General features: G+C 46.0%; 4 protein-coding genes across 8 annotated transcripts; 2 read left to right on the top strand and 2 right to left on the bottom strand.

Moving 5' to 3' along the window:
• Window positions 1-1369: 1369 nt before the first annotated feature.
• LOC120665294 (disease resistance protein RGA5-like) lies at window positions 1370-6292 on the bottom strand. Of its 4 annotated transcripts, none has more exons than XM_039944821.1 (4): window positions 5255-6292; window positions 3560-4416; window positions 2409-3466; window positions 1370-1791 (listed from the first exon to the last, which is right to left on the bottom strand). In XM_039944821.1, the coding sequence occupies exons 1-3, from the start codon at window positions 6115-6117 to the stop codon at window positions 2700-2702; spliced, it is 2487 nt and encodes an 828-aa protein (XP_039800755.1). In that variant the 5' UTR covers window positions 6118-6292; the 3' UTR covers window positions 1370-1791; window positions 2409-2699. The 4 variants fall into 4 exon arrangements, with proteins under 4 accessions (XP_039800755.1, XP_039800752.1, XP_039800754.1 ...); XM_039944818.1 differs by having other exon boundaries at window positions 2409-2587; window positions 2693-4416; window positions 5255-6290; XM_039944819.1 differs by having other exon boundaries at window positions 1375-1791; window positions 2409-2450; window positions 2693-4416; window positions 5255-6290.
• Window positions 6293-7792: 1500 nt separating this feature from the next.
• Window positions 7793-11636, bottom strand: LOC120665293 (guanylyl cyclase 1-like). 2 transcript variants are annotated; one of them, XM_039944817.1, is made up of 9 exons: window positions 11003-11636; window positions 10723-10850; window positions 10165-10276; window positions 9524-9598; window positions 9336-9424; window positions 8915-8976; window positions 8640-8712; window positions 8351-8440; window positions 7793-8227 (listed from the first exon to the last, which is right to left on the bottom strand). In XM_039944817.1, the coding sequence occupies exons 1-9, from the start codon at window positions 11129-11131 to the stop codon at window positions 8218-8220; spliced, it is 768 nt and encodes a 255-aa protein (XP_039800751.1). In that variant the 5' UTR covers window positions 11132-11636; the 3' UTR covers window positions 7793-8217. The 2 variants fall into 2 exon arrangements, with proteins under 2 accessions (XP_039800751.1, XP_039800750.1); XM_039944816.1 differs by having other exon boundaries at window positions 8365-8440; window positions 11003-11606.
• A 2597-nt stretch (window positions 11637-14233) lies between these two features.
• LOC120665292 (universal stress protein PHOS32-like) lies at window positions 14234-16783 on the top strand. Its single transcript, XM_039944815.1, has 4 exons — window positions 14234-14575; window positions 14721-14830; window positions 14978-15096; window positions 16435-16783. Exons 1-4 carry the CDS (start codon window positions 14386-14388, stop codon window positions 16508-16510), a joined length of 495 nt encoding a protein of 164 aa, XP_039800749.1. The 5' UTR covers window positions 14234-14385; the 3' UTR covers window positions 16511-16783.
• Window positions 16784-19332: 2549 nt separating this feature from the next.
• On the top strand, window positions 19333-22552 carry LOC120665291 (DNA replication complex GINS protein PSF1-like). The gene is made up of 7 exons (XM_039944814.1): window positions 19333-19737; window positions 20960-21027; window positions 21134-21247; window positions 21337-21499; window positions 21624-21770; window positions 21855-21904; window positions 22200-22552. Exons 1-6 carry the CDS (start codon window positions 19663-19665, stop codon window positions 21879-21881), a joined length of 594 nt encoding a protein of 197 aa, XP_039800748.1. The 5' UTR covers window positions 19333-19662; the 3' UTR covers window positions 21882-21904; window positions 22200-22552.
• The last annotated feature ends 509 nt before the right edge of the window (window positions 22553-23061 follow it).

The following is a 23061-nucleotide window of genomic DNA, read 5'->3' as shown; positions in this document are numbered from 1 at the left end:
AAGACGGAGCGGGGGGATTTGATTCGGGCGCGTGACGGCCGCGGATCTCGTGGCTGCGCTTGCTCGGCTGCCCTGCCACGGGCAATCGCGTGCGATGCGGCCGATGGCGACCGCCACTCCGCCAGGGACGTGCCGCGCACCACGCCCCCGTCGCCATTGGTCGCCGGTCGGAAAAGAAGCGCTCGTGCGTGCGTGCGTGCGCGCGGCGGCCGTGCCGGACGTCCACATCGCGTCGCGTCACGGCCCGATCTGGCGCGCACCGAAATCACCGCTCCGGCGAAGGCAACGGAGGGAAAAGGGGATTCGTATGGCTCTCATCTCACGGTCCTCGACGTTAACCTCGGGCAAACTGCAAGCACGATGCGTGCCATCATCGGTCCAGCTCTCCTTTTCGGGGAAACTTAGGGGGGGGGGAGTTTTGCTCGTGACCACCAGATGAAAGGCAAGGCCGGCGGTACGCCGTGACTCGGATCGTGGTGGTAGGATTGTAGGACAGTAGGAGTAGCAGCTCTCCTGAGCTGTCGTCGACGGCGAGGTAAACGGCCCCGGCCGAAAGGTCCTTTCGCTCCTTTGCTTTTGTGCCTGACGGACCGGCTGATCGGTTCGTGACTCGAAAGCGTGCAGTTCCGGTTGTCGTACCGGCGCCTGACTCGAAAGCTCCTCGCGTCGCGTCGCGTCGCGTCGCATCGAATCCGCGGGCTACCTTGATCGATGCTCCTTCGTGTAGCATCAGTCATTGCTCCGAGGACGGCTACGAAAGGTCGAAGGGTGACCGGGCTCATTGCTCGATCTCTGAACTTCTCAAGTGTGCAGTGCAAGTCACCATCTCCGATCCTGTGAGAGCGACCGGGCGACGACGGAGGCCCGTCGCGGTCGCGCGAACTCGCGTCCCTGTCGCCGGCGGCGGCGTCACCCCGCACCAGCGACCAGGCCACTAGGGGGTGGCCCGTCGCGTCGGTTTCCGCCGCGGTCGCAACTCCGGGGAGAAAACTGACGGGCGGGGCGTGGCGGCTTGCCCGTCGCGGCTTGCCCGTCGCGTTTAGGTTTGGTGGTGGCGGGTGAATCAGGTGGTTAACGGGGGGTGACATTTCCGTAACTACCTCGCTTACCGAATGTTTCAGCTACTAGGAGGCAGCGGAAGGTGAGGAGCGTTTCCGTCGCGCTCTCGCGATCAGTAGCAACCGAGGTCGTTACGCAATGTTCTGACAGCAACTGAATACTTGCACGATGAGCTCAACATGACTGTTGGGCCAGAGGGAAGAGGATACTGGGTTCCCAGTATGCACCTGCACTTAGCTTGCACGGAGCAGGACAAACTGCTATTCGGCAGCACGTAAGTACTAGACGGTACATCTCACACTTCTCCTGGTTGAGTATGCCAAGGTTTTGTTAGCTTATTTCATTAGGGGCCAGAAGAAAAACAATACAAATTTTCAGTATCAAGTTCTAAACAACAGCACACTCAAATAATAAAATTACGCAACTGGCACTTCAACCAAGTAGCCAAGCAACACAGATAAAGTTTTGGAAACACACTTCTGGACTCTGGAAGAACAATGATACGGAAAAATCGACACCATCAGGAAATCCCGTTCTTGAGTGCAAAATGTGGATAAAGACCTGGTAGCACCTCTGGGAGCATTATTGTTCTTGTTCACAAATGCAACCAACTAGAGTTGGGAGTTCATAAGCCTGAGGATGAGCTCCAGTAATATGCCCTGCTGCAGCCCTAGATTTCAACACCACCTGGTGCGAACCATACTGTAAACCCACGCTGTATCTTGCGTTCATCTGAAAGGTAAAACAAATTACAATGATCCAAGGCATTACATTTAGGCAGAGAGATGATAGGATTCTCGTCTTGTTTTCGAAATTTGGTTGGAGGACGCAATCCAGTTAACAAAGAAAATCTTTTTTTAATCATGCCAAATCCATCTAGTCCACAAAAGAGAAATGAAAAAACACAGCTTGACTGAGGATTGAAAATGAAGAATGAATGCAGAAATGTAGGAAACCACCCAAATCATAACATTTCAGCTATAAATTCTGCATGACCGCACAGCGCATATAGATTGCTCTGAATTGAGACGTTCATGCTGTGTAAACTAGAACGTTTTATATTCACTGTAACACCGAAAACAGCATATACGGAGTAGTAAGTACCACAAAAGAGTATATGATAAATCGAATTCTGTTTAACGTTCCGTGTTCATAATCCCATGTACAAAGCCTTGCAAAATACCAAGAATGACAACATACAGAAAAAAAGGTACTTCAAAGAAAAAGGAGGAGGATATAGGAAAGAGTTTTCTAAACAACAGTATCCATGCCCAGATTTTCCTCCACCAGCATTTATTTTTAGTTGCCTTCACTACGCTTTATTTAGTTGGGAAGGAGAAAGAACTCACCAAGCCTACTTTGCTCTTTGTTTTTCCCCTCCAAATTAACAGCTGGTTGCAAAAATAAAGAGAAAAAGGTTAGGAAACAGGGGCTCTCATGCAAGACGTTGCCAGCCCCGTTGAGTGGCTCAGATGGACCTACTGCTTAAGTTGCAGACCTGCAGTACAAGTTACCGCTGCACCTGATCCTGGTGCCGGGAAACAGCGATTGAACAGGTATCTTTGTGCGAAAACGGAAGAAAGAAGTAACAGGTATTCTGAGCCAAGAAGTCTGTGCAAGGAAGAATTGGTACCTGAGATCTAGTACTCATCTATCCATACCAATTTGGGACGGTTGGGATGGGCCTTCATTGCTCTCTCCAGCGGAGCCTTCACTTCAGGATCGTCGGGTGCATCCCAGAGATGGATGCAGAGGTACTTCAGATCGGATAGGCTTCTAAGGGTCTCCACATCTTCATCGCTAACTCTTTCATACGCACAGAAGAGTAACTTCTGGAGGTTCATAAGTAAACCCCACCACGCTGCAAGGCCTGAGACGTCATCCCCCTCAATGACAAGTTCCCGAAGGCCAAGTGGCTCAGGGTGTTCTTTGCTTAGATTGTCCAGCAACTCTGGCGGCTCATTTACGGTATGAATATGCAGAGAATCAAGGTTTGCTTGGGTAAGCTTATAGATCGAAGAGACAATCTCTCCATATTTCTCCTCCCATTCTTCATCAGCATCACTGTTGACGAATAGCATGCCCAGCTTCCTCAGATTTGTTAGTTCGCCAAGCCGCTTAATGAAGCCAACCGAATGAATATACACATTAACACCTTCCAACACTCTCAGTGCTTTCACGTCTACAATTTCATCAGGCAATATAGTATAATCGTCTGTAACTAGAGTTACCAGACATTCCAATCGTTCAACCTGATAAATGGCCGTTGGAATTTCCATTATTTTGTTGTGCCCATGTACTTCAAGTGCCCTCAAGTGTTGTAGCTCTGCTGTTTCTTGTGGAAGCTTTGTAACAGCATGTGCATGGTTGAGCTTCAGATATCTGAGGTGCAACAAATTGCCTACATCTGCAAGATGATCATCTGCTAACTGCTCACAGTCTTCAAAGGCTAAAACACGCAAGAGTCTAAGCTCCGATAGAGATGGGATTTCCACATTACCTCCGAAAACATTAAGTGACCTGACGCTAGATAAAATTAGCCCTGATGGGATTTGACCATCATTCTGGATAGACAACCGACGGACCTTGTTTCCACCAATAGGATTTATACCGGGTACTCCTATTAAAGTAACAAAGTTCTCTTCAATAGCCATGGATACAATGAAATCAAGCACCGTGTCATGAACTCGGCAGCTATTCACCTCACCAAACTTGTCTTTCCCTCCTGGTTGGATCAAGCTCCTATTGATGAGATCGTTAAAACATCTCTCGCCTAAATCGTATGCTGCAATTCCGTTCTGTTCATGGACGAACCTCTCAGCAATCCATCTCCTTATCAAATCCTCCTTCCCAATGGTATAGTCTTTTGGAAATATACTCAGGTACAGTAGGCAAGTTTTAAGATGGGGAGGAAAATCAAAGTAACTGAGGGACAGTATCTCTGATATTACTTCAACACTAGAATTTCTTTCAAGTCCACGGCCAATCGAATTTTTCACTTGATCCCACTGCTCCTTTGTTTTTTCCTTGCTGGACAGCAAGCCAGATATAGCCATAATCGCTAACGGTAAGCCAGCACATTTCTCCAAGATTTGGCTAGAAATTTCTTCGAGCTGTGAAGGGCATTTCTCTTCAGGGTTGAATAATCTTCTGTAGAATAATTGTGCTGAGTGCTCCATACTAAGAGGCCTTATATTGTATATATGTCCATTAGTGGATGATCGACAACATTCCTGAGCCACATCGATTATACAAGTAGTGCTGATGATTTTACTGCCGCAGCTGGTCATGGGGAAGATATCCTTAATGGCGTTCCATGTTTTCAAGTCCCATGTATCATCGAGCACAAAAAAGTATCTGCAGAACAAACACGGAAGAATGTTTTTCCCATTGACCAGAAAGGGGAAAAAAATAAGCCGACACAATTGCTGAAATGGAATTACAGACTTGATCCAAGGTTATTCATCTATTTTTACCTACATGTTTATATTTTTACCTACATCTATGTTTATATTATTATGATGTGAAAACGGTGTTAAAATAGAGTGTGGGTGCACATGGTAAGAGAAATAAAAGTAAATGAAATGTAAGGGGGACATGTTACCATTGTATGTGTCGTATATAGTGATCAACTAATCATTAGTTATTATTATAGGTTATTGAGAAACAATTTAGTAAACAATCCTTAGCATGAGCTAACATAGTTAGAACTTAGACGATTGCCTTGTACTTGTACATGCCCTTATTAGTAATCTCCTGTATGGAGATGCTTTTATGAACACAGAGGACTCCGATATCTTCTTTTCTTCTACTTCATTTCAGACAACAACACTGGTCTTTGCTATACACATTTGGCCATTATCTCCATATACTGTTTAAGCATAGGACTATAGGAGTATATCTATAGTTCTATACATAAGCAAAGTGCCACGGGATCATAACAAGTGTATTGCGCAATAGGCCATACTGTAAGTGTACTGCAAAAACGAATCCAACCAAAATTTAAATTTCTTGTAAAAAAATCTACACACATAAGGATTCGATTAGCATTTTTATATATAAATGTGTGCAAGCATTTATATATATATATATCTATCTCTTCTAAAAAAAGATCTAAATTATTGTTTCTTGAAATAAATGTTGATTAGCTATTCAGTCTTCCAAGACAAAAGGTCTAAAGGATTTTAGGTAGTACCTTTTGTCTGTGAGGTATTCCCTGATCTTTGTGATAAGTTGATCCGCCCCAGCCTCTCTAATAACATGATCCCCCTTAACCACGGCTTCGTAATCTTTTGGGCTCACCACTTGATACAGAACACTTCTCAAAATTCCCTTGATGTCCGGATTCCTTGATACCGATAAGAACGCCCGATGCAGGAATCCACCATTATGCGCTTGGTACACCTGGTGCGCCAGAGCTGTTTTCCCGATCCCTCCAGATCCAACAATTGAGACCACTCTAGCTTGCTGATGGACCGAGCCATGTCCAGTCTGATATTCTTCCAGCAATCTGATGAGCTCGCCATTCGGCCCATCGATGCCAGCAAGCTTAGTCGCATCCTCCAACATTGCAAGCGCCCTTGGATCGATCGATGCATTGGTGGCAGTGGCACTGACCACGGGCTGGTCACCGGCCCTGTAGCTGCTTTGGTTCCTTTCGGCCGCCTCGATGGCTTTCTTCTTCAGATCCCCAATCTCCCTGGCTACCCGATGGCGACTCTTGGTCCTCTCCACCAAGCTCCTGACCTTCTCCATGAAGCCGTCCGGCTCGGCAGACCTGTCGGTGGCACGCAGCAAGAACTCGTCGAGGCTGCCTTCGATGTCGTAGGATAGCTCCCGCACATCCTTCATCCAGAGCCTGTCCTGCGCGTCAGGATCCTCAACCTTGGATCTCTCGATGAGGAAGGCCGTGATGGCGTCGAGCTCATGAGTGAGAGAGTCGATATCGCCGCGCATCGGCTCGAAACGCTTGTGGTCCTCGCCAAGCAGCGCGCCCAACTTCCCCACGACGGGTTGCAGGGCTCCCGCTGCCGCGCTCACCACAGCTCCTCCCTCCATTGTTGCGAGCTAGCTAGCTCTCGGACGGTAGCTTGCTCGGTTTGTTTCTGAGTGGTGGATGGACGCGTGCAGGTTGATGAACACGGTCGTTTCTGATCTCTCTAGATCTCTGCTGACTTGAAAGCATTCCGTACCGTTAATGAATTCCGCAGCAGTTTGCTGGTACCATGTTCGTGCGCCACGTTGTGGAATTGTCTAGGCGTTTTGACTCGTCGTGTCTTCAGAGCACTGGATGCTTTGCGGCAGTGACACTGCCTGATCGTGAATCTTTGACTGGAAAGTTGTTGAGTTCCTGTGATCGCACCGGTAAGGGTACTTTTTTTTTTCCCTGCTGCGGCCAGTTGAGCGAGCGACCTTATCGATACTCCTCCCTCCGTGCACAATGGCCTGGTTTCTTTCCGTGTTAGGAATAATGTTACTTTGACCATTAATTACGATATCAAATAAAGCTAATTTACAAAACCAATTTCAAAACCCTACTGTAGGAATCTTGAAGAATCTAATGAGACATCTGACCGCATGATTAAAGAATAGTATTGTACTGTCACTGTAGCCAATCATCGATTAATTACTGTCATTAGATCTGTCGCGAAAAGTTACCCTCACCTCTAAAAAAATTTACAAATAAACTTCATGCATGAGATTTTTTTTCGAAAAACATGCATGCTAAAATTCTAGCACCATCCAAAACAAGGCCCATCCGTTTCCTGCTTCTCGACGGAAACCATACCAGAAAAGCAGCAGTAAAGACGGCAGTGTCCGGAGTGCAATTCAAACCGCGATCTGCACTCCGGCGAGAGCGACCGGGCGACGGCGGAGGCCCGTCGCTGTCAGCCTGTCACGCGAGCCCGCGTCCCCCGTCGGCAGCAGCGTCACCCCGCACTAGTGACTCGAGGGTGGCCCGTCGCGTCGGTTTCCTCCGCGGTTGCACCTCCGGGGAAATCAGGCGGCGGCGGCGGCGGGCGGGGCTTGCCCGTCGCGTCTGCGTTCGGTGAAGGCGGGCGGTTCACGGGAGCCATTCCATTGAGCGGCGACATTTTCTGTAACCACCTTCGCTTTACTGAATGGATCAGCCACTCGAAAGAGGCATGGAAGCCGACTCGTTACGCAATGTTTTTGGCAGTGACTGAATACGACATTTCTGAAGCCGTGAGCTTACGGTGTATTTAGTTGGTGAAAAAGTTTGAATTTTGGTACTGTAGTATATTTCATTGTTACTTGACAAATAATATCTAATTATGGACTGATTAGGTTTAAAAGATTCATCTCGTGCTAATCAGTTAGACTGTATAATAAATTTTTTTTTTAACTACATTTAATGCTCTATGCATGTATCCGAAGATTCGATGTAACAGATACCGTAGGATTTTTTTTTTGAAACTAAACAGGGCCTTACTTGCCCGTAGAGTAGGAATGGAATAGAAATACTAACAGAATTCCGCTTGTTGTGAGCTTACTTGCACGGTGCACGCTGCTCATTGACAAGGAGATGCCTGCTCCCTAATCACTTAGCTCAAGTTATTTTATTTCTCCAAATGCAATCGCTGGAAAGCGACGTGCAGAGCCGCAGGCAGGCAGGCAGGCCAGTTTGGCGCGAGCTCGCTCCCTGCGACCTTGACACCGACGCCGGTTGGGTCCGGCGGCCACGAGCTCGAATGATCGGCGAGATTCAGACTGCGGAACACTCCAAGGAAGATCTGTTCACGTTCAGATATGATCGTATAGCTTTTGCTCGTTACAAGATCGGCAGAACTGTTTGCAGCTGCTGCCAGCGGTAAACTACACAAGAGCAGCATTTCTGGCTGCTACGGCACCATTCCATTTGCAACTACACAAGAGCAGCAATTTTTGCTGCCGCCGCTGCTGAACCCTTCGCAGCTGGACTTTGGTGATGCCATGAGCCAATAAACCATAAAACCGAAGCTAACTACCTTTCCTGGCACACTGTTCCTATCGGCAGTAAAATTACAAGGCTGGCAATCGACAATCATAGCTACAGGGGCATGTACAACGTATACACAAGGGGGCTGGAGGCTTGGCGAGCTATTTACATGGAGCCGGCGAGGAATTTACGCGTGACCTTCATTCCGCTCTTTCCTGTTAAGGAGACCTGCAGTACCCAGTACACCATCAGTAAGTGCTGCAAGCATGAACATCTTACTAGCACACTTCAATTGGAGGAAGACTCGGAGAGCATTGAGCATGGCAAGAATGAATGTGAAGAACAAATTACACTGTTTCTCCTACCAAGAGAATATCCTCATCGGTTCCAAAGGATTTGCGGGCCTCATCTAGGCTCTTCATTGTCACCCTTTCGCGCTTCCTGAAAGAATCAACAAACAGCCTTATGTTCCCGACAGAAACTGGGCTGATTGAGGCAGAGATGAAACTCAAGCAGAAGGGGGAAATTCTCAATTGATACGAAGTTGCCATTTCAAAACAGTTAATGATCCTTGACTCTTGTACTTCGGTATCCCAGAACAGCATTATCTACTTCTAGTTACAAAGTGAATATTACACACCTGGAACTGGCAGGATCCCTTATCTCAAATTCACAATCATCAGCATCATACCCGCATATTACGACATAATGCCCTGCAAAGTGTAAATAAATTGATATAAGGATATAAATAAATTTACAACATGATGAAAATGAAGAACATGGTGCTTCTAACCAGATGAACAAACAATCAAAACCATGAACACTGAAATGCATGTCCTTTACCCCACATAAACCTGGAAATTGCTCATTTTTGAAAGAGATTAAATGTTCCAAGAGGAGCATAAAGCAACTTACCCATGTAATCTGAATCCTCATTGAGCTGTTGTACATCATGTACATCATTCATCCAAGAGGAACTGCATTCAAAACTCCAGCTATTATTATATTCTGTCCGAGCATCAAGTTTCAAATCAATCTAGGATCACTTGTGTTCTCAGTTGAGCTTCAAATGATGCGCTTGAAAGTGAAAATTAAACAATAAATCTTTGCTTTAATCCCCTATATCCCTCCCACTGACATTGCATTGAAGGGATATGCTTTTAGCAGAAGCAAATCTAGGATTCGAGTTTATCCAAGTGGCATGGAAATTTACCAAAAAATTTAAGACCAAACTTATCTTTGTTTGTGAGTTATGAAGTTGAAAAAAATGCAGAAAAAACGTAAATAAAAAGGAGCTATGTATCATCTCAGTACTACAACAATTAGAAACACTTACTTTAGCTTTGACTTATCCACTAATGCAATGGCAATGCAGTGCCCGGATAACAGTAGAAAAGCAATATCATATGCACTGATGGATCTGCACTGCAAAAAGGCACAAAATGGGGGGGGGGGGGGGATTAAGTGCTGTGAGAATTATACATAATGCAGAATTCTCAAGCTGTTAGCTGTTTTTGAGCATACTTGAATACTAATTCCAGCTTCAAGTGCCTTCCCAAATAGCTCGTCGACTCGATCAATATCTTCTTGCAATTGCTCCTATCAACATTTTGAAAACATTACTATTGTGAACTTCGGAAGAATCAAGAATGTGTACTAGAAGCATAGTCACAGGATTCGGGGTCGATGCCTCGTCCCTCGACCCGGGAACGTCGTTCCGATTCGAGGGTCGGGGTCGAAGAGGGTCAGCGTCCCATTCAAGGTTGGATCGTGTCCCGGATTGAAAGGGGTCGCAGCCCCATTGCTAGCAGATTTAATTGGGATAAGGAGGTTAAGCACAGTGGATTGGTGTGGTTTTTGTTAGACAATGAGCTGAGTACGTGTAGCATGGTCTAAATGTACTCTTTCATATGTTTCTTATATGCTTGTGCAGATTAGTTTCTTCATTAGTAGCACATATATAATTTTTGTCTTTATCAACCCGAAGATATCGACCCCGATGAATCAGGGTCGCGTCCCACATAATAATTTATCGTTCCATAGATGTATACCCCATTCGTACCACAATTTTATAAAATGACGACCCTCGACCCTCGACCCCGTTCCTCGACCCGGTCGACCCAGAAACTTTGTGACTATGACTAGAAGTTGGTTAGAACACGTACCCTATAAAAGCTTTCAGCAGAATATTGCGGATTTGCTCCAAGAGTCACCGTAAAGAAAGAAAAACTAACTGAAAACTTGTTTAAGAGATACGCCAAGTCGACTGTCCAAATGCTGAAAACAGAAAAGCTTTAACAGTGTTAGTTCATATACCTTTTATCATTGTTTTAAGGGAAAATTCGATTCGTGCCACCACAACTCCGTGAAATTGGGTGTCACGTTCAAAATCATGCCACTCAATGGCATGGATTTCAACATGAAATCCAACTTCAAGAAATTGTAGTGGCATGGATCAAAATGACCCTTGTTTTAATAGGTTGAAATATTAATTCCATGTTCCTCTGGACCATATATTCCCGGACAATTTTTGAATAAATTAGAACCAAATCAAACTATATGCCATGTCATGATAATTAATTATACGAAAAAATTGCAATATTAGGACGGCAAACATTAACCACTCGTGATTACAGATGTGCATTATTTGTTCCGTACTGCTGAACAGCTCATCGTACTTAAAACTGCAAATACTCCAGTAGTCACAGAGAGGGAGGGAGAACCTTGTGGTGCGGCAGAGCCTCTCGAGATCGGCAATGCCGTGGCAGCAATGAATCCCCAGCGTCCTGAGCACCATGAGCACGCAGGCGAGGCCGCAGTCCCAGGTGAAGGCCTGCTGCACATGTGGAACCTGCCATCGCCAGAAGAAGCCCAGAGCAGCAAGCGAAATGTGTCAACCAATAGTGAGGAGAGCACATGTGCAGAGAAAGGCATAGGGAGACGACTATTGCAACATTGGGCGAGGCGCCGCGAGAGGGAGGGAGAAAGAGGAGAGGGGCTCACATCGACGCAGTACGATCGGCGCGCTAGGGGAATCTGGGCGTAGTCGGCGGAAGGCGAGCCCGGGCCGTGCCCGCCGTCGTCGCCCGCCATCCTGAAGAGCTTCTCGGAGATGACGCAGAGGGGCCACATGACATGGTCAAAACGCCCGCGCGAGGAGCTCGATCGAGCGGGGGGGTTCCCGCTCCCCCCGGCCGGCAACGGCAACTAAACCTGGCAGAGGCAGAGCCCTCCCTGTTCCGAGGCCGGAGAGGGGGAGGGAGGGAGGGAGGGAATAAGGAAGAAAGGGAGAGCAGCAGGTGAGGGTGAGCACCACCAGCAGTGCGGAGCGGAGCCCCCGGTGGCGGAACGGGTGATTGGGCGCGGCCGGCCTAGCTGCTGCCGGGCTGGACGGTGATTTAAAACGGGCGAGCGCCAGCGCCGGCGCCAGCGGGTGGGGAGGGGAGGCGACCGGCGCGCGCGGCGCCTTTAAGGGCACGCGGGCGGCTTCCAGAAACTGCTGCTTGCGTGGTGGTGGCGGTGCCATTTTTTATGCGCCTCGCGCTCTGCTCTGCTGCTGTACGGGGAGGAGGAAGGGGGAGGGGTGGAGTTGGAGGGAAGCGAAGCCGGGGGGCGATCGAGGAGTGGAGGCGCGGGCATGGATAGGGATTGGCGGCTCGATCCAGGGGGAGGCGGAGGAGGATGCCGACGGAGAATTCGCTTTCCGAACCGCGACCCGGTGACGTGACCGCACGACAAGGACTTTTCAATACTAATTAAAAAACTAATTTCAGAACTTACCTGAAAATCGTGAGACGAATCTTTTGAGGCCTTTAATCGCATCATTATTACAAGTGGATTACTGTAGCACTTATGGCTAATCATGCAATAATCAGACCCAAAAAATTCATCTCACCGTGTACATCCAAACTGTGCAATTAGTTAACTACATTTAGTTGTTTAACTATATTTAGTACTCCATATACATATCCAAAAGAATAGGCACAAATTTCGAGGTGAAATTTTCTGGGAACTAAACGCTCTCTCGTCTCGATGGCATGGCAATCATGCGCGACCCACCTTGTTTTTTTCTTTTCTGAGAAAGGATTTGATTGTTTGGCTAAAGAAATGTAGGCAAAATATAGGCATACCAAAACGTAGGTACGATGATCTTTTTTTACTAAAATATTGATAATTTTAGAAGGTGAGTTAGTACTTTTGGATTCTAAGAACAACTTCAAGAGACTCTATATCTTTTCTCATTGTTAGAAATAGAGATTTTGATTGAAAAATATCCTCCAATAGCTTCTCTAAATGGTTATCCAAACAAACATAGTCATCCTCCATTCCACATTTCTCGCTAGCCAAAGATAGATAACGAATATAGCTTTATATAGTGTACACAAGATATAGAAAAGCTGTTGGAAAGTAAAAGCATATAGAAAGCGATTTTTATGGAGAAGGCTCTCCAAATAATAATTTAGAGAGTGAAATTTAGAAAGACTCTTGGAGATGCTCTAAGGGGTGTTTAGTTGGTGAAAAAGTTGGGATTTGGCTACTATAGCACATTTCGTTGTTATTTGACAATTAATATTCAATCATAGATTAATTAGCATCATTAGATTCATCTCGTAGGAATCAGTTAGACTATATAATTAGTTATTTTTTCAACTGTATTTAATGCTCTATGTATGTGTATAAAAATTCGATGTGACGAGTACTGTGCAAGTTTTTTTTTGGAACTAAACACAACCTAACTGAACAGCTGTCAAATTCTTTTAGCATGCCCACAATTTGATACGGTAGCCAATCAATCAGACCCGAAAGCCGCCGCCGAGTTTGGTTGGTGCGGCGGCCATGGCTGCTGGCGCCGGTGGGCCGCGGCGGATTCGTCGTCGATCATCCATCATCAATGTGCTAGGCAGGCCAGGCCGCCGCCGGCCGGGTTGTTGGGTGGTATCGCATGGTCCTGTGCTCCGTGCAGCCTTGTACCGATAAAAAAAATCTCCAAAAAGCGCTGGGCGCATGAAAATATCTCGTATATCGGCATGTCGATTTCTGCTTCGTATGTTAGGATTCCGCTCGATAGCCGCGACGGCGGCGTTGCATCGGTTTGGATTGTGGTGGCGGTGGTCCTCGAGGAGAAGACGACTCCAACTGGACACAACCTTTTTTTTTTTCGTCGGCCTGCGGGCCAGCAGTCGCTCACACTGGATAAGGTAAGCGTTGGGCCGTATTTTGGTGGGCCGGCGGCCTGCTTCAATGAAAAATTGGTTCAGTGTCAGCCCAATATGTTATGTGGCATTAGAGCTAATATTACTGTGCTAAAGAACGGGTATTGGGCTGACATTGAACCACAGCGCATGTCGAACCACACAAACCCCACAACAGAAAGTACATGGTGCTGTGAAATGAATGCCCACACCCCGCTGTGCATTCGCATGGAAGCAAAAGCCCCGTGGTCTTGCAAGTCTACTGTTTGCACGCAGCAACGCACCGATGCAGCAACGTTGGCAGCCAACGAGGCAACGAGCAAGTGCACGTTATCCTCTGCTCCCGGCCATGCGGTTGCGTGCAGTGCTGTAGCTATCCAGCTGACACCTTCACCTTCCGGCACGTGACCAGCTGAAGTTCACATGCGACATGCCTATCGAGCTATTTCCAATTTTCCAGCCTCGTGTTACTAGAAAAATAAAGTAAAATGCTGCTACTAGCAGTAGCCGTAGACAAGCCGGAACTTGCTTCGAAGTCGAACCACACTATTGCACGATTGGTCTCGCGACAGTCACGAATTTTTATCTTCCTCATGAGCAAAAGTTTAAAAAAAAGCTCGGTTACACAAAGACAGTTGACTAAACATTCCGCAGGTCCCCGTCAAAATGCTTCCGTTCACGCAAACCGACCGAGTTTAGCAAGGCGACAACAGCGCGCTCTTTCCGCCTCTCCTCTCAAGCCCGAAAGCAATCTCAGGTCCCAACCGTTTCGCGACGCCGAAAAAGAAACCGCGTGGAAACCGGTGCCGAGACACCGCTCAGGCCGCGAGGCGCCTCCCTGGCTCGCTCCCAACCGTTGCCACCGGAGGCCGGCACGGCACCGTGCCAAGATTCCGCGCGCACGTCGCACCAAACGCGGAAGTGCACGCCGCTGCCTATGTGGCTGCCCGCCACAGCACCGCTCGCTTGCTTCGGCCCGGACCCGGATGCCGACGCGGTCCCACCCACCCGGACCTGCTCGCTCCTTTTTATGCTCCCCTCTCGCTCGCATCGCCGCGGCGCTTTCCGGCCGAGCTCATTTTTTCTGCCCCCGCACCACGCCCGGCTGCGTTTCGGAGATCAGGTAGGAAGCGGAGCCCTGCTAGCGCTAGCGAGTGAGGAGCCGCGCGAACGAGGGTTTTTTATCCGAATCCCATGGCCGGCGCCGGGGCGGACGGGGAGCGCCGGATCGGCGTGGCGATGGACTACTCGGACAGCTCCAAGAAGGCGCTGGCGTGGGCCGTCGACAACCTGCTCCGCCACGGGGACACCCTCGTCGTCCTCCACGTCCTGCACCACGGCGGGGAGGAGGCCAAGCACACGCTCTGGGCCAAGTCCGGATCCCGTAAGCACCCCCGCGGCTCCCTCCTCCGCCGAGATCTTCTTCTTAGAATTAATCCGCGGCGTGGTTCTTCTCCTGGCCTGGCTGGATAGCTTGACGAGCTGATGCGATCTCCTCGCGTGTGTGTGCTTCGATCCCCCCCTCGCAGCGCTGATCCCTCTCTCCGAGTTCCGGGAGCCCGAGGTGATGAAGAACTACGGCGTCAAAGCCGACGCCGAGGTGCTCGACATGATCGACACGGCGGCGCGCCAGAAGCAGGTGAGGGGCGATGTTCCTGCTGCAGACTCATGTGCTGCGCCGCCTCCTGGCCGCGTTGTTCAGTGTTTACAGTGTTACTGCGTTCTTGGTCAAGCGGATGGGGATAACAACTAGCTGACGCCTGCCCATTTCCGTGCTGATGATCAGCTCAAGGTGGTGGCCAAGCTTTACTGGGGCGACGCCAGGGAGAAGATCTGCGACGGCGTCGAGGAGCTCAAGATCGACTCCCTCGTCATGGGCAGCCGCGGCCTCGGCCCGATCCAGAGGTACAATCCTGATACACTATTACTACTGTCGAAATGCTGCCTAATCAAGAACCGAATACGCTGTTCTGTCATGGAGTTCCTAGTTTCTCCGTAATCTCGTTTAGATAAGCGCGTGCGCGTCAATGGAGTGTCCGGAATTAAATTGTCATACTATATGTTGCATCGCTCAATTGATAGGGACAGGCCACGTGCCAAAGTACAGTACTTAAATTCACAGCACTCCAGTGATACTGAGCTGTTCCAGGATGCCATTTCAACGATAATGCTTTTCTAGATCTCAGATTCTGTCTTGTATCGTTGAATCCAGTGATACTGAGCTGTTAACCCTTTTCTTAATCAGGAGGCCTTTTTTTTCAAACATTGACTTGCGAGAACTTTTAAACTTGGAAGATGCATTGTACTAGCCTGTCCTAGAGACATCCTCACCGTGATTGCTTGGCAAATTTTATATGGGGCCATGTGAAACTACAATTGGTTTCTTTGAAATTTTAAATGTTTCTACAATAGTTTGAGCATTTGGAAGACCACACTCATGATCGGGTCAACCACTGCTGTTCGAAACTTCGACTGCAGTATGCTATGATTAGGGCCCATATATATGATTATCACAAGTTGGTAGTTATTCTATAGATATGTTCTGGAGCTACGACTTCAGCTCAATATCTTCACAAGTGAGTACTTCTGTCCAAAGATGATCTATATTGGGCATTAAACGCAGCAAATGTTTTTGCATTTCAAAATCAGTAAAAAAGTACTTTACTCGAGTTTAGAGATGGATAGAAAAATCGTTACAATAATAATAATTTCTGATTTATAGATTCTTGTTTTGAAGAAAACTCACCATTCCTGATTTATAGATTGTTTGCTTGAACAGAAAAGGGACCTATGCAGTTTATATTACCTGCACAAAATATGACTTTCCAGTATCTAAATACGCGTTGTTGAAGGCACCTCATGTTACCCAATTAGCCAATTCAATATGCACAGCTCAATTACTAAGATGCTACAAATCAGAACTGGTTTGCATGACCATTCCCTTTTTTTTAAAAAAATACCATGGCCATATTTCTCACCACACTTTTACTGCATTTGCTGTTCAATTCAAGATTGTTGACATCTGATACTTCCAGCATTGTGCCTTTTGTTTTGCACCCTTTTCATGCAAACTTATAAATGCTCGCTGCACTCAGAACTTGATGCATGCAAATATAGCCCTAAAAATTGTTTGCTTGTTGACCTAGAGCCAGTGATTAATGGAAGGCGATCATTCCGTGCCCAAAAAAAGAATAGGTTAACTTGTTTCATTTTTCCGACTCTCTAATCTGGCAATTACTGCAGGATCCTTTTGGGAAGTGTGACAAACTACGTGCTGTCGCACGCATCGTGCCCGGTGACAGTCGTCAAGGGGAAGTAATGACCCGGCCAACCTACCAGCTATATGATCGAGGATGGTAGCATGCAGTTTGTGTGGATTAAGCACTGTGAATCTGTGATCGGTGTTGTTACCGCATTTGAATAAAGTGTGGCTTTTTATTATTTGCGATGCCGCAGCTTTCAGAAACCCTGTCGATCTCTAGTCTTTGAACGCTACTAGTACTAGTGCTCTCTAGTCTTAATTATTCAGATCGAATTTGAGGGGTTTTTTTTTTAAGAAATCGAATTTGAGGTTTCATGCCTTGTTTTTTTATGGTCGTTCGTTTTGATCTGGCGGCAGGTCATTGGTTAGTGTAGTCAGTTTTTGTGGATTTGTGATGATTGATACCCTTGTTTCATCTTGAACTCGTATTCCTCTAGTAGCCGCCAAGCTCGATCAAACGCAGGAGCCACTCCTGTTCAACCAAACCGCAGCTCAAACTTGTCAAGCAGGGTGCATCTGAGACAGTGAGACTAGCTACCCTGCCTGACTGTACTCATTTTCCCGACTCCCGCCACTGCCAACTTGCCAGGTGCCAACCATGGATTGCGTCCGTGCTGTGAAACATTGTACTCCGTTTAATCCCAATCTCATAGTATACATGGATAGTGTCTATATTTCATATCATCAAACCACCATCTTTAGAAAGAAAAAAGTCTAATTTACTCCCTTCAAATATAGACAAAGTCTGAATAACCCTCTAAATTTACTAAGTTTCATTTCTGCCTCCGGTTCCCTGAGCGGTTTGAGTTGAGTTGTTTTCGGCACGTGTTGATGCCACAATCCAACCCGCCGGCGTGTGTTTTCTTCTTTTTATTTTTTCTGTTTTTAGCCTTCCAGGGACATAACCTTGTATTTTTCCTACTATATCAATGAAACGCACTCGTCGAGTGTTGTTCGTTCAAAAAAAATAAATTGGTTCAATTTACTCCATAAACTATACAATTTAGTCCATTTTACCGCCATATATAATTTGTCTTTTTTGTTTCTCCATACACAAGTTGAATTTTAATTTTAAATTTTGTAGGGTAGTAGTAGACATCACAATGCATTTTAAAAAATTTGTTATAATTTTTATCATTATTTTCATATAATTTTGTACTCCAATGATTAATTTATTATTAAATATCCTGACCTATCAAAATAATGATAAAATTATGATATATTTTTCTAAGATAAGTTATGATGTGTACTATCATCTTGTAAATTTTCAGCTTGAAACTCTACCTATGCATGGAGAAATAAAAAAGATAAATTGTATTAAGGGTTAATTTGAACCAAAGTGCATAGTTTGGGGTATAAAATGAAATAAAGGATTGTTTAGGGGGTTATTCAAACTTTGGCTATAGTTCACAGGAGTAATTTAGACTTTACCACACTCTACAACCAATGATATATTAGTATGGATTCCTATTAAACTCGCTCCTTTTTCTCCACCTATATTTTTTCTCCATTTATTATAAAAATATTACATCACTTCCAATACACAACTTGTAGGGCCTAGCATATCGATTTATGTATTGACACTTGGCGGATCCAGAAATGGATTAAGGGGGCTGAACTTCTTACCTTCAAATAGGACTAACTACTCGAACCTGCTTATTTCTTCTTCCTCTCCTTCTCCCTGCTCCTTTCTCCTAAAAAATGAAGGGGGGTTCCATTGTTTGTGGGGTCTAAGAGGGGTTGGAGCCCCCTAGACCCACTGCTAGATCCGCCCCTCGACACTTTTTATCTTGCATGAGATCTAGTTTCTTCCTCTCTCCACACTCTCTCTTGTTTATTATGTATTATAGTGCCACGTAAGTTAAAAGTTTCATATGACAGTATAATTAATGATATGGAAATCATCCTATATGGGGGGTTTGGGATGCCCTAAGGTCAGTTTCAGTGGAGAGTGTCGTCGCATAGTTACAAAGAATGTGAACTAGGTAATTGAGTGTCATTATCATAATATTTCTCTCACATTCCATGACACTCCACATTCTCTCTCATATGCCATGTCAGCAAATTTAATTCTCATGACACTACCATTGAGATTGGCCTAAGATTAGTGTTAATGTTTGACACTCACATGATACTCCCATTAAGATTGGCCTAAGATCAGTGTTAATGTTGCATAGTTACCAATATTGGAACTTAGTAATTGAGCTAGATAAATATTATGGGAATGAAACTACTCTCCCATCATATGAAACTCAGCAAATTTATTGATATGGCACAACTTTAGTGCTCATGAATTCTATATGAACCCCGAATCAAACTGGCCTAGATATAGGTATAAAACTAGATTTAGTTGTAAAACGGGAAGTTACATACAATTGCTAAGGCTAAGTAAAGCAAAATATAATAGGCTGACATGTTTTTTTTTTTTTTGAAAGTTGCCAGGAGCACTGGCCCATCATGTAAGACTCGTATAGGCATCTGTGCTGACCGCACGCTCAGACACAGATGAGACTGTCCGAGAAGTCTCGGAACACGTCTACCGCGGCACACACGCAACCCCACACACACTCTACCTACACAGTGCCCGGTCCTCTCAGGGGAATTAATCCCCGGTGCGACACCGCACGTCGTCCCAGCCGGGGGATCGAACGCGGGTGGGCAGGCTGGCCACTGCCAGCGCTACCACCGAGCTACACGCTCGTTCGCATAGGCTGACATGTGAGGCCCCATCTCTACGACCATCACTGTACCGTTCAACGTTCCTTTTATTGGCTTATTGGATGATGGATGGATGGCTACAATGAACCCAGGGCTAAACGGAGGGTGGCCAAAGCTGTGCTGAACGTTGGATGTCACAATCGGCCAAACGAGTCGCGCGCCGGAGGTCAAAGCCAATCTGTATCCTCCCGCCACCAACGAAGCCTCAATTTTTCTTCCCGCGCGGTCGCACCAAAATTCCCCTTCCACCGCCCTGCCGCCAAGCTCCCGACCCCGCCAGCGTCCCCTCGCCAAATCCGGCTCCCCGGCGGCCCAAGCGCCCGTCGCTGACGCCTCCCGCCTCTCTACTTCTCTGTTGCCCCCGATCCCCAGGTCGCCTAAACCCTAGCGGCTAGGGAAGCAGCAGTCGGGGGCCGGCTGGAAGGCAGACCATCCGACCACGCTGCCCGAGCGCCCAGGATTACCCCAGTTGCCAGCGTCAGGCGAGGAGGATGTACGGGAGGCGCGCGTCACAACTGCTGAAGGAGATTGACTCATCCGAGGCTGGCCAGCTCGCGCCGTTCAACGTAATTCCCGCATCTCTGAACTCGCCTGCAGACTGCAGTTACTGCTTCGGAATCAGAGCGATTGATGCTTCTGTGTTCTGTCTCGTTTGTGTTTGCGACCGGCTGAAATTTCGTTTGATCTAGTGTCTCAGGTGTCCCATGGGTGAAATGGTGTGTAGAGACTCTGTTTTATTCTCAATCGAAAGTATTAATTTACTTGTGTGGTAGAAGCGTAGCACCTAAAAAATCATAAATCATCATCAGATCAAATGTTGACGTTTTTTCTGACAGTTGACCGATGTGCCTGCAATGTTTTAATCAAATTTTGTGAGCTCATGAGTATATTTTTAGCCTCTTGTCCTTGTCCATTCTAAACGTGTTTGTTAAGAAATCCTGGGGCACCTGGTTTAGTTCTCCATCAAGTAAGAACCTATCCTTTTCCAAGTTCCATAGGTTCACTATCAGTTTCCATGAAAAAAGGATCACTAAATATTTCATTATTATTTTTTTGAACGAACGGGCACGAGATTGTGCCTATTTCATTGATAAAGCAGAAAGAAACAACCTTTTAGGTGGTGAAAAAGAAAAAAAATTATTCTCGCAAAACAAGATTCGCTAGATCTTTTGCCCCCGCCGCCACCCAGGCAAGAGCTTCCTGTTTAATGCTTGTCATGAGGGCCGTCGCTGAGGTCTCGTGGTGTCTGAAAACCCTGCTGTTTCGCTTCTTCCAGATCTCCCAGGAGATTAGCATTGTGAGACTCGCCATCGCCTTGCGCGGGATATGTGGTGTTGTCGCAGTGTTGGACCACCACTGAGCTACACTGTTGCTGGCCTGCCATTCCTGCGGCCATAGGGACGGCTGTGCTGTCCACTCCGCAGTGAGGTTCCAAATCCTCTTCGTGTATCTACAATCCACCAGGAGGTGGTGTGCCGTTTCAGGGGCAGTACGACAAAGTGGGCAAGACGGAGAATGCGGCCATCCCCTTTTTTGTAGTCGATCAGAATTTTAATATGTGCATTTGACATGGATGTTAATAATTATGTGTTATGAAGTAGAAGCTATAGCATTGTATCCTTTTCTGAACGAATCAACATGTTATCATATTTGTTATATAGTGCACAAACTAAATAAGTTAAATGCATTAATAGTACTCTTCCATTATCAGAAGCAATTTGATTTTGATAGCCACAGTTCCGTTAGTTTCTTTAATACCTTATACTTTCAGTCTTTCGAAATGTGCAGAGTGACGTGTTTGATCAGGTCATTAGAGAGTGCAATGAGCACAATTCACAGTTTCAATCATTGATCAGGTAATTGGTATGTCCTACTAGAATGTTGAACATCTTGATCGAACAGTGACCTGGGTGGTTGGCATTTCCAATGTACAATCTACTGATTCGCTCTGGCTTATGACAGGAAAATGGTGGAGCAAAACCTAGACATCGAAACAACTAGAAACGAGGACCACTATGGTGCAGCTATTCACCATCTTTCCTTGCTCCGTAACAAAAGATGCCTCATGGCCTACATGTACAAATCTGCCTCTCTGTTTTATGCTGATAGCACTTGCATAAATTGATTTTGGTTGTATTTTATCTTAAAACATTATATCGGACCAGGTACAACCGAGCAGAAGTTATTCAGAGTTTTAGATGGAAAGTTGGCCCTGTGCTTCCTCATGATATCCAAGAAAAGCTCCATTTCTCGGAGAAAGAGTACTTCAAGAACCACTCTGCAGCCATCAAGTCATATATATCGGAAATGGATATAGATTTGACAGTGGTATGTTTTTTCTGTCTTATGCTTTTGTAGGCTTAATGAAATACTTACCCAGGCAAGTTCTCAAAAAGTTTCGCTTTCTTAAGGATGAGATAGATGAATCTGACTTTCTAAATCTTTTTTATAGGACATGGTCCCTCCCAAGGATCCTTACATTCAGGTTCGGGTGCTGGAGGATATTGGCGAAGTATCTCTTGGTGACCATTCCGTGTCATTGACCAAGAACTCACTGCATTTCCTAAGGCGCACAGATGCTGAACAATTTATATCTCAGGTTTTCTATCTGTTTCTTTGTGATATCCTTCTATCGCTAATCGCTGTATCTTCTGGTAATAATACGATGCTGAACTTACTATAGGGTCTTATGGAAGAATTTCTGGAGTAGAGATAACATATGATGTATAATAGGTATCACTCCTTGCCTTTTTATCTTATTACTTAAGCTGCACTTTTACTAGTGTAATACTGCTGTAAGGTTTCATACTTGCCCAATGCTTGTCTTAGATCAGTAGAGATGGCTGCTGTATATTTTTCACTCGGCACATGTGGCTAGTTCAGCTGTCACTATTAAGTGCATTGATATTCAGTTTAGGGTGGTGATAGCTACCAAATTTGAGGCATTTCTGTATTTTGACCTGCTTGTTAAACTGTAAATGTTGGAACTGATTATTTTGCGGGATGTGTGCTGCCTCTTTTTCTTCAGTGCTGCTGCCTGATGGAACAAGCACTCTTCTGATGCTTGCAGAGACTGTGTAATGATGGTGTTATCTTGGGTGTGAAGGTACAAGGTACACGTGATATTTTCTGTACCATGGAGCTTCTAACTAGCTGTAGCTATGATTTCTTGGTTTAGATGAATTAGTCAAAGTCTATAACAGCTCTGTCGTGATGTCTATTTTCTTTGCGATGTATTTTTACACAGTAAAATTTACCACTTCATAGATTATAAGGAGTCCTAATAAAATTCATTGCCTCTGTTTACATTTGGACGTTGTGCCAGTGTGACATCTAAGAAAGCTGATGTTGATAACATTTAAACGTGTGCATTAACATTTAGTTTTGCTCGGCGTAGAACCTATAATTTTCTATGCACCAATATGATTTACTTCTTGCACTCAATGCCCTACCTGTCAGTTCGAGCTCTAACTTGTTCCAGTCAGAAGCCACAACACAGGCCCATTCCACCTTTGTATCACATTACAAGTGGCCTTTCCATCTTTGTCAGGAAGCAAGATTAGTGCAGTTCTTGCAGGAAAGTTCCTGCTTACTGGATTTATGTAAAGTTATACTGAACATCACTAAGGTAAGGTTGGTATTTTCTTTTAACCACCGCAAGTTTCTTGAGATGCTTTTATTCTTGGGAACTAGGAAACCAGCATGGCCACCACAACACTAAGGCCCTGTTTGGGAGGGCTCCGGCTCCTTGCAAAAAGGGTGGAGCCGGAGCTGGAGCAAGTGGAGCTGGGTTTTGTGGCTCCACCGGCTCGACCTCGTAGGCAAAGCTGCAGCTCCATCTTCTCACATGCTACAATATGGAGCCGCTTCACCTTTTAAGTGTTTGGTAG

The sequence above is a fragment of the Panicum virgatum genome, chromosome 3N, assembly GCF_016808335.1.
Source record: "Panicum virgatum strain AP13 chromosome 3N, P.virgatum_v5, whole genome shotgun sequence".
NCBI classification, from domain to species: domain Eukaryota; kingdom Viridiplantae; phylum Streptophyta; class Magnoliopsida; order Poales; family Poaceae; genus Panicum; species Panicum virgatum.
Note: the sequence above shows the minus strand (reverse complement) of the source record. Positions and strands in the feature narration are given on the sequence as shown.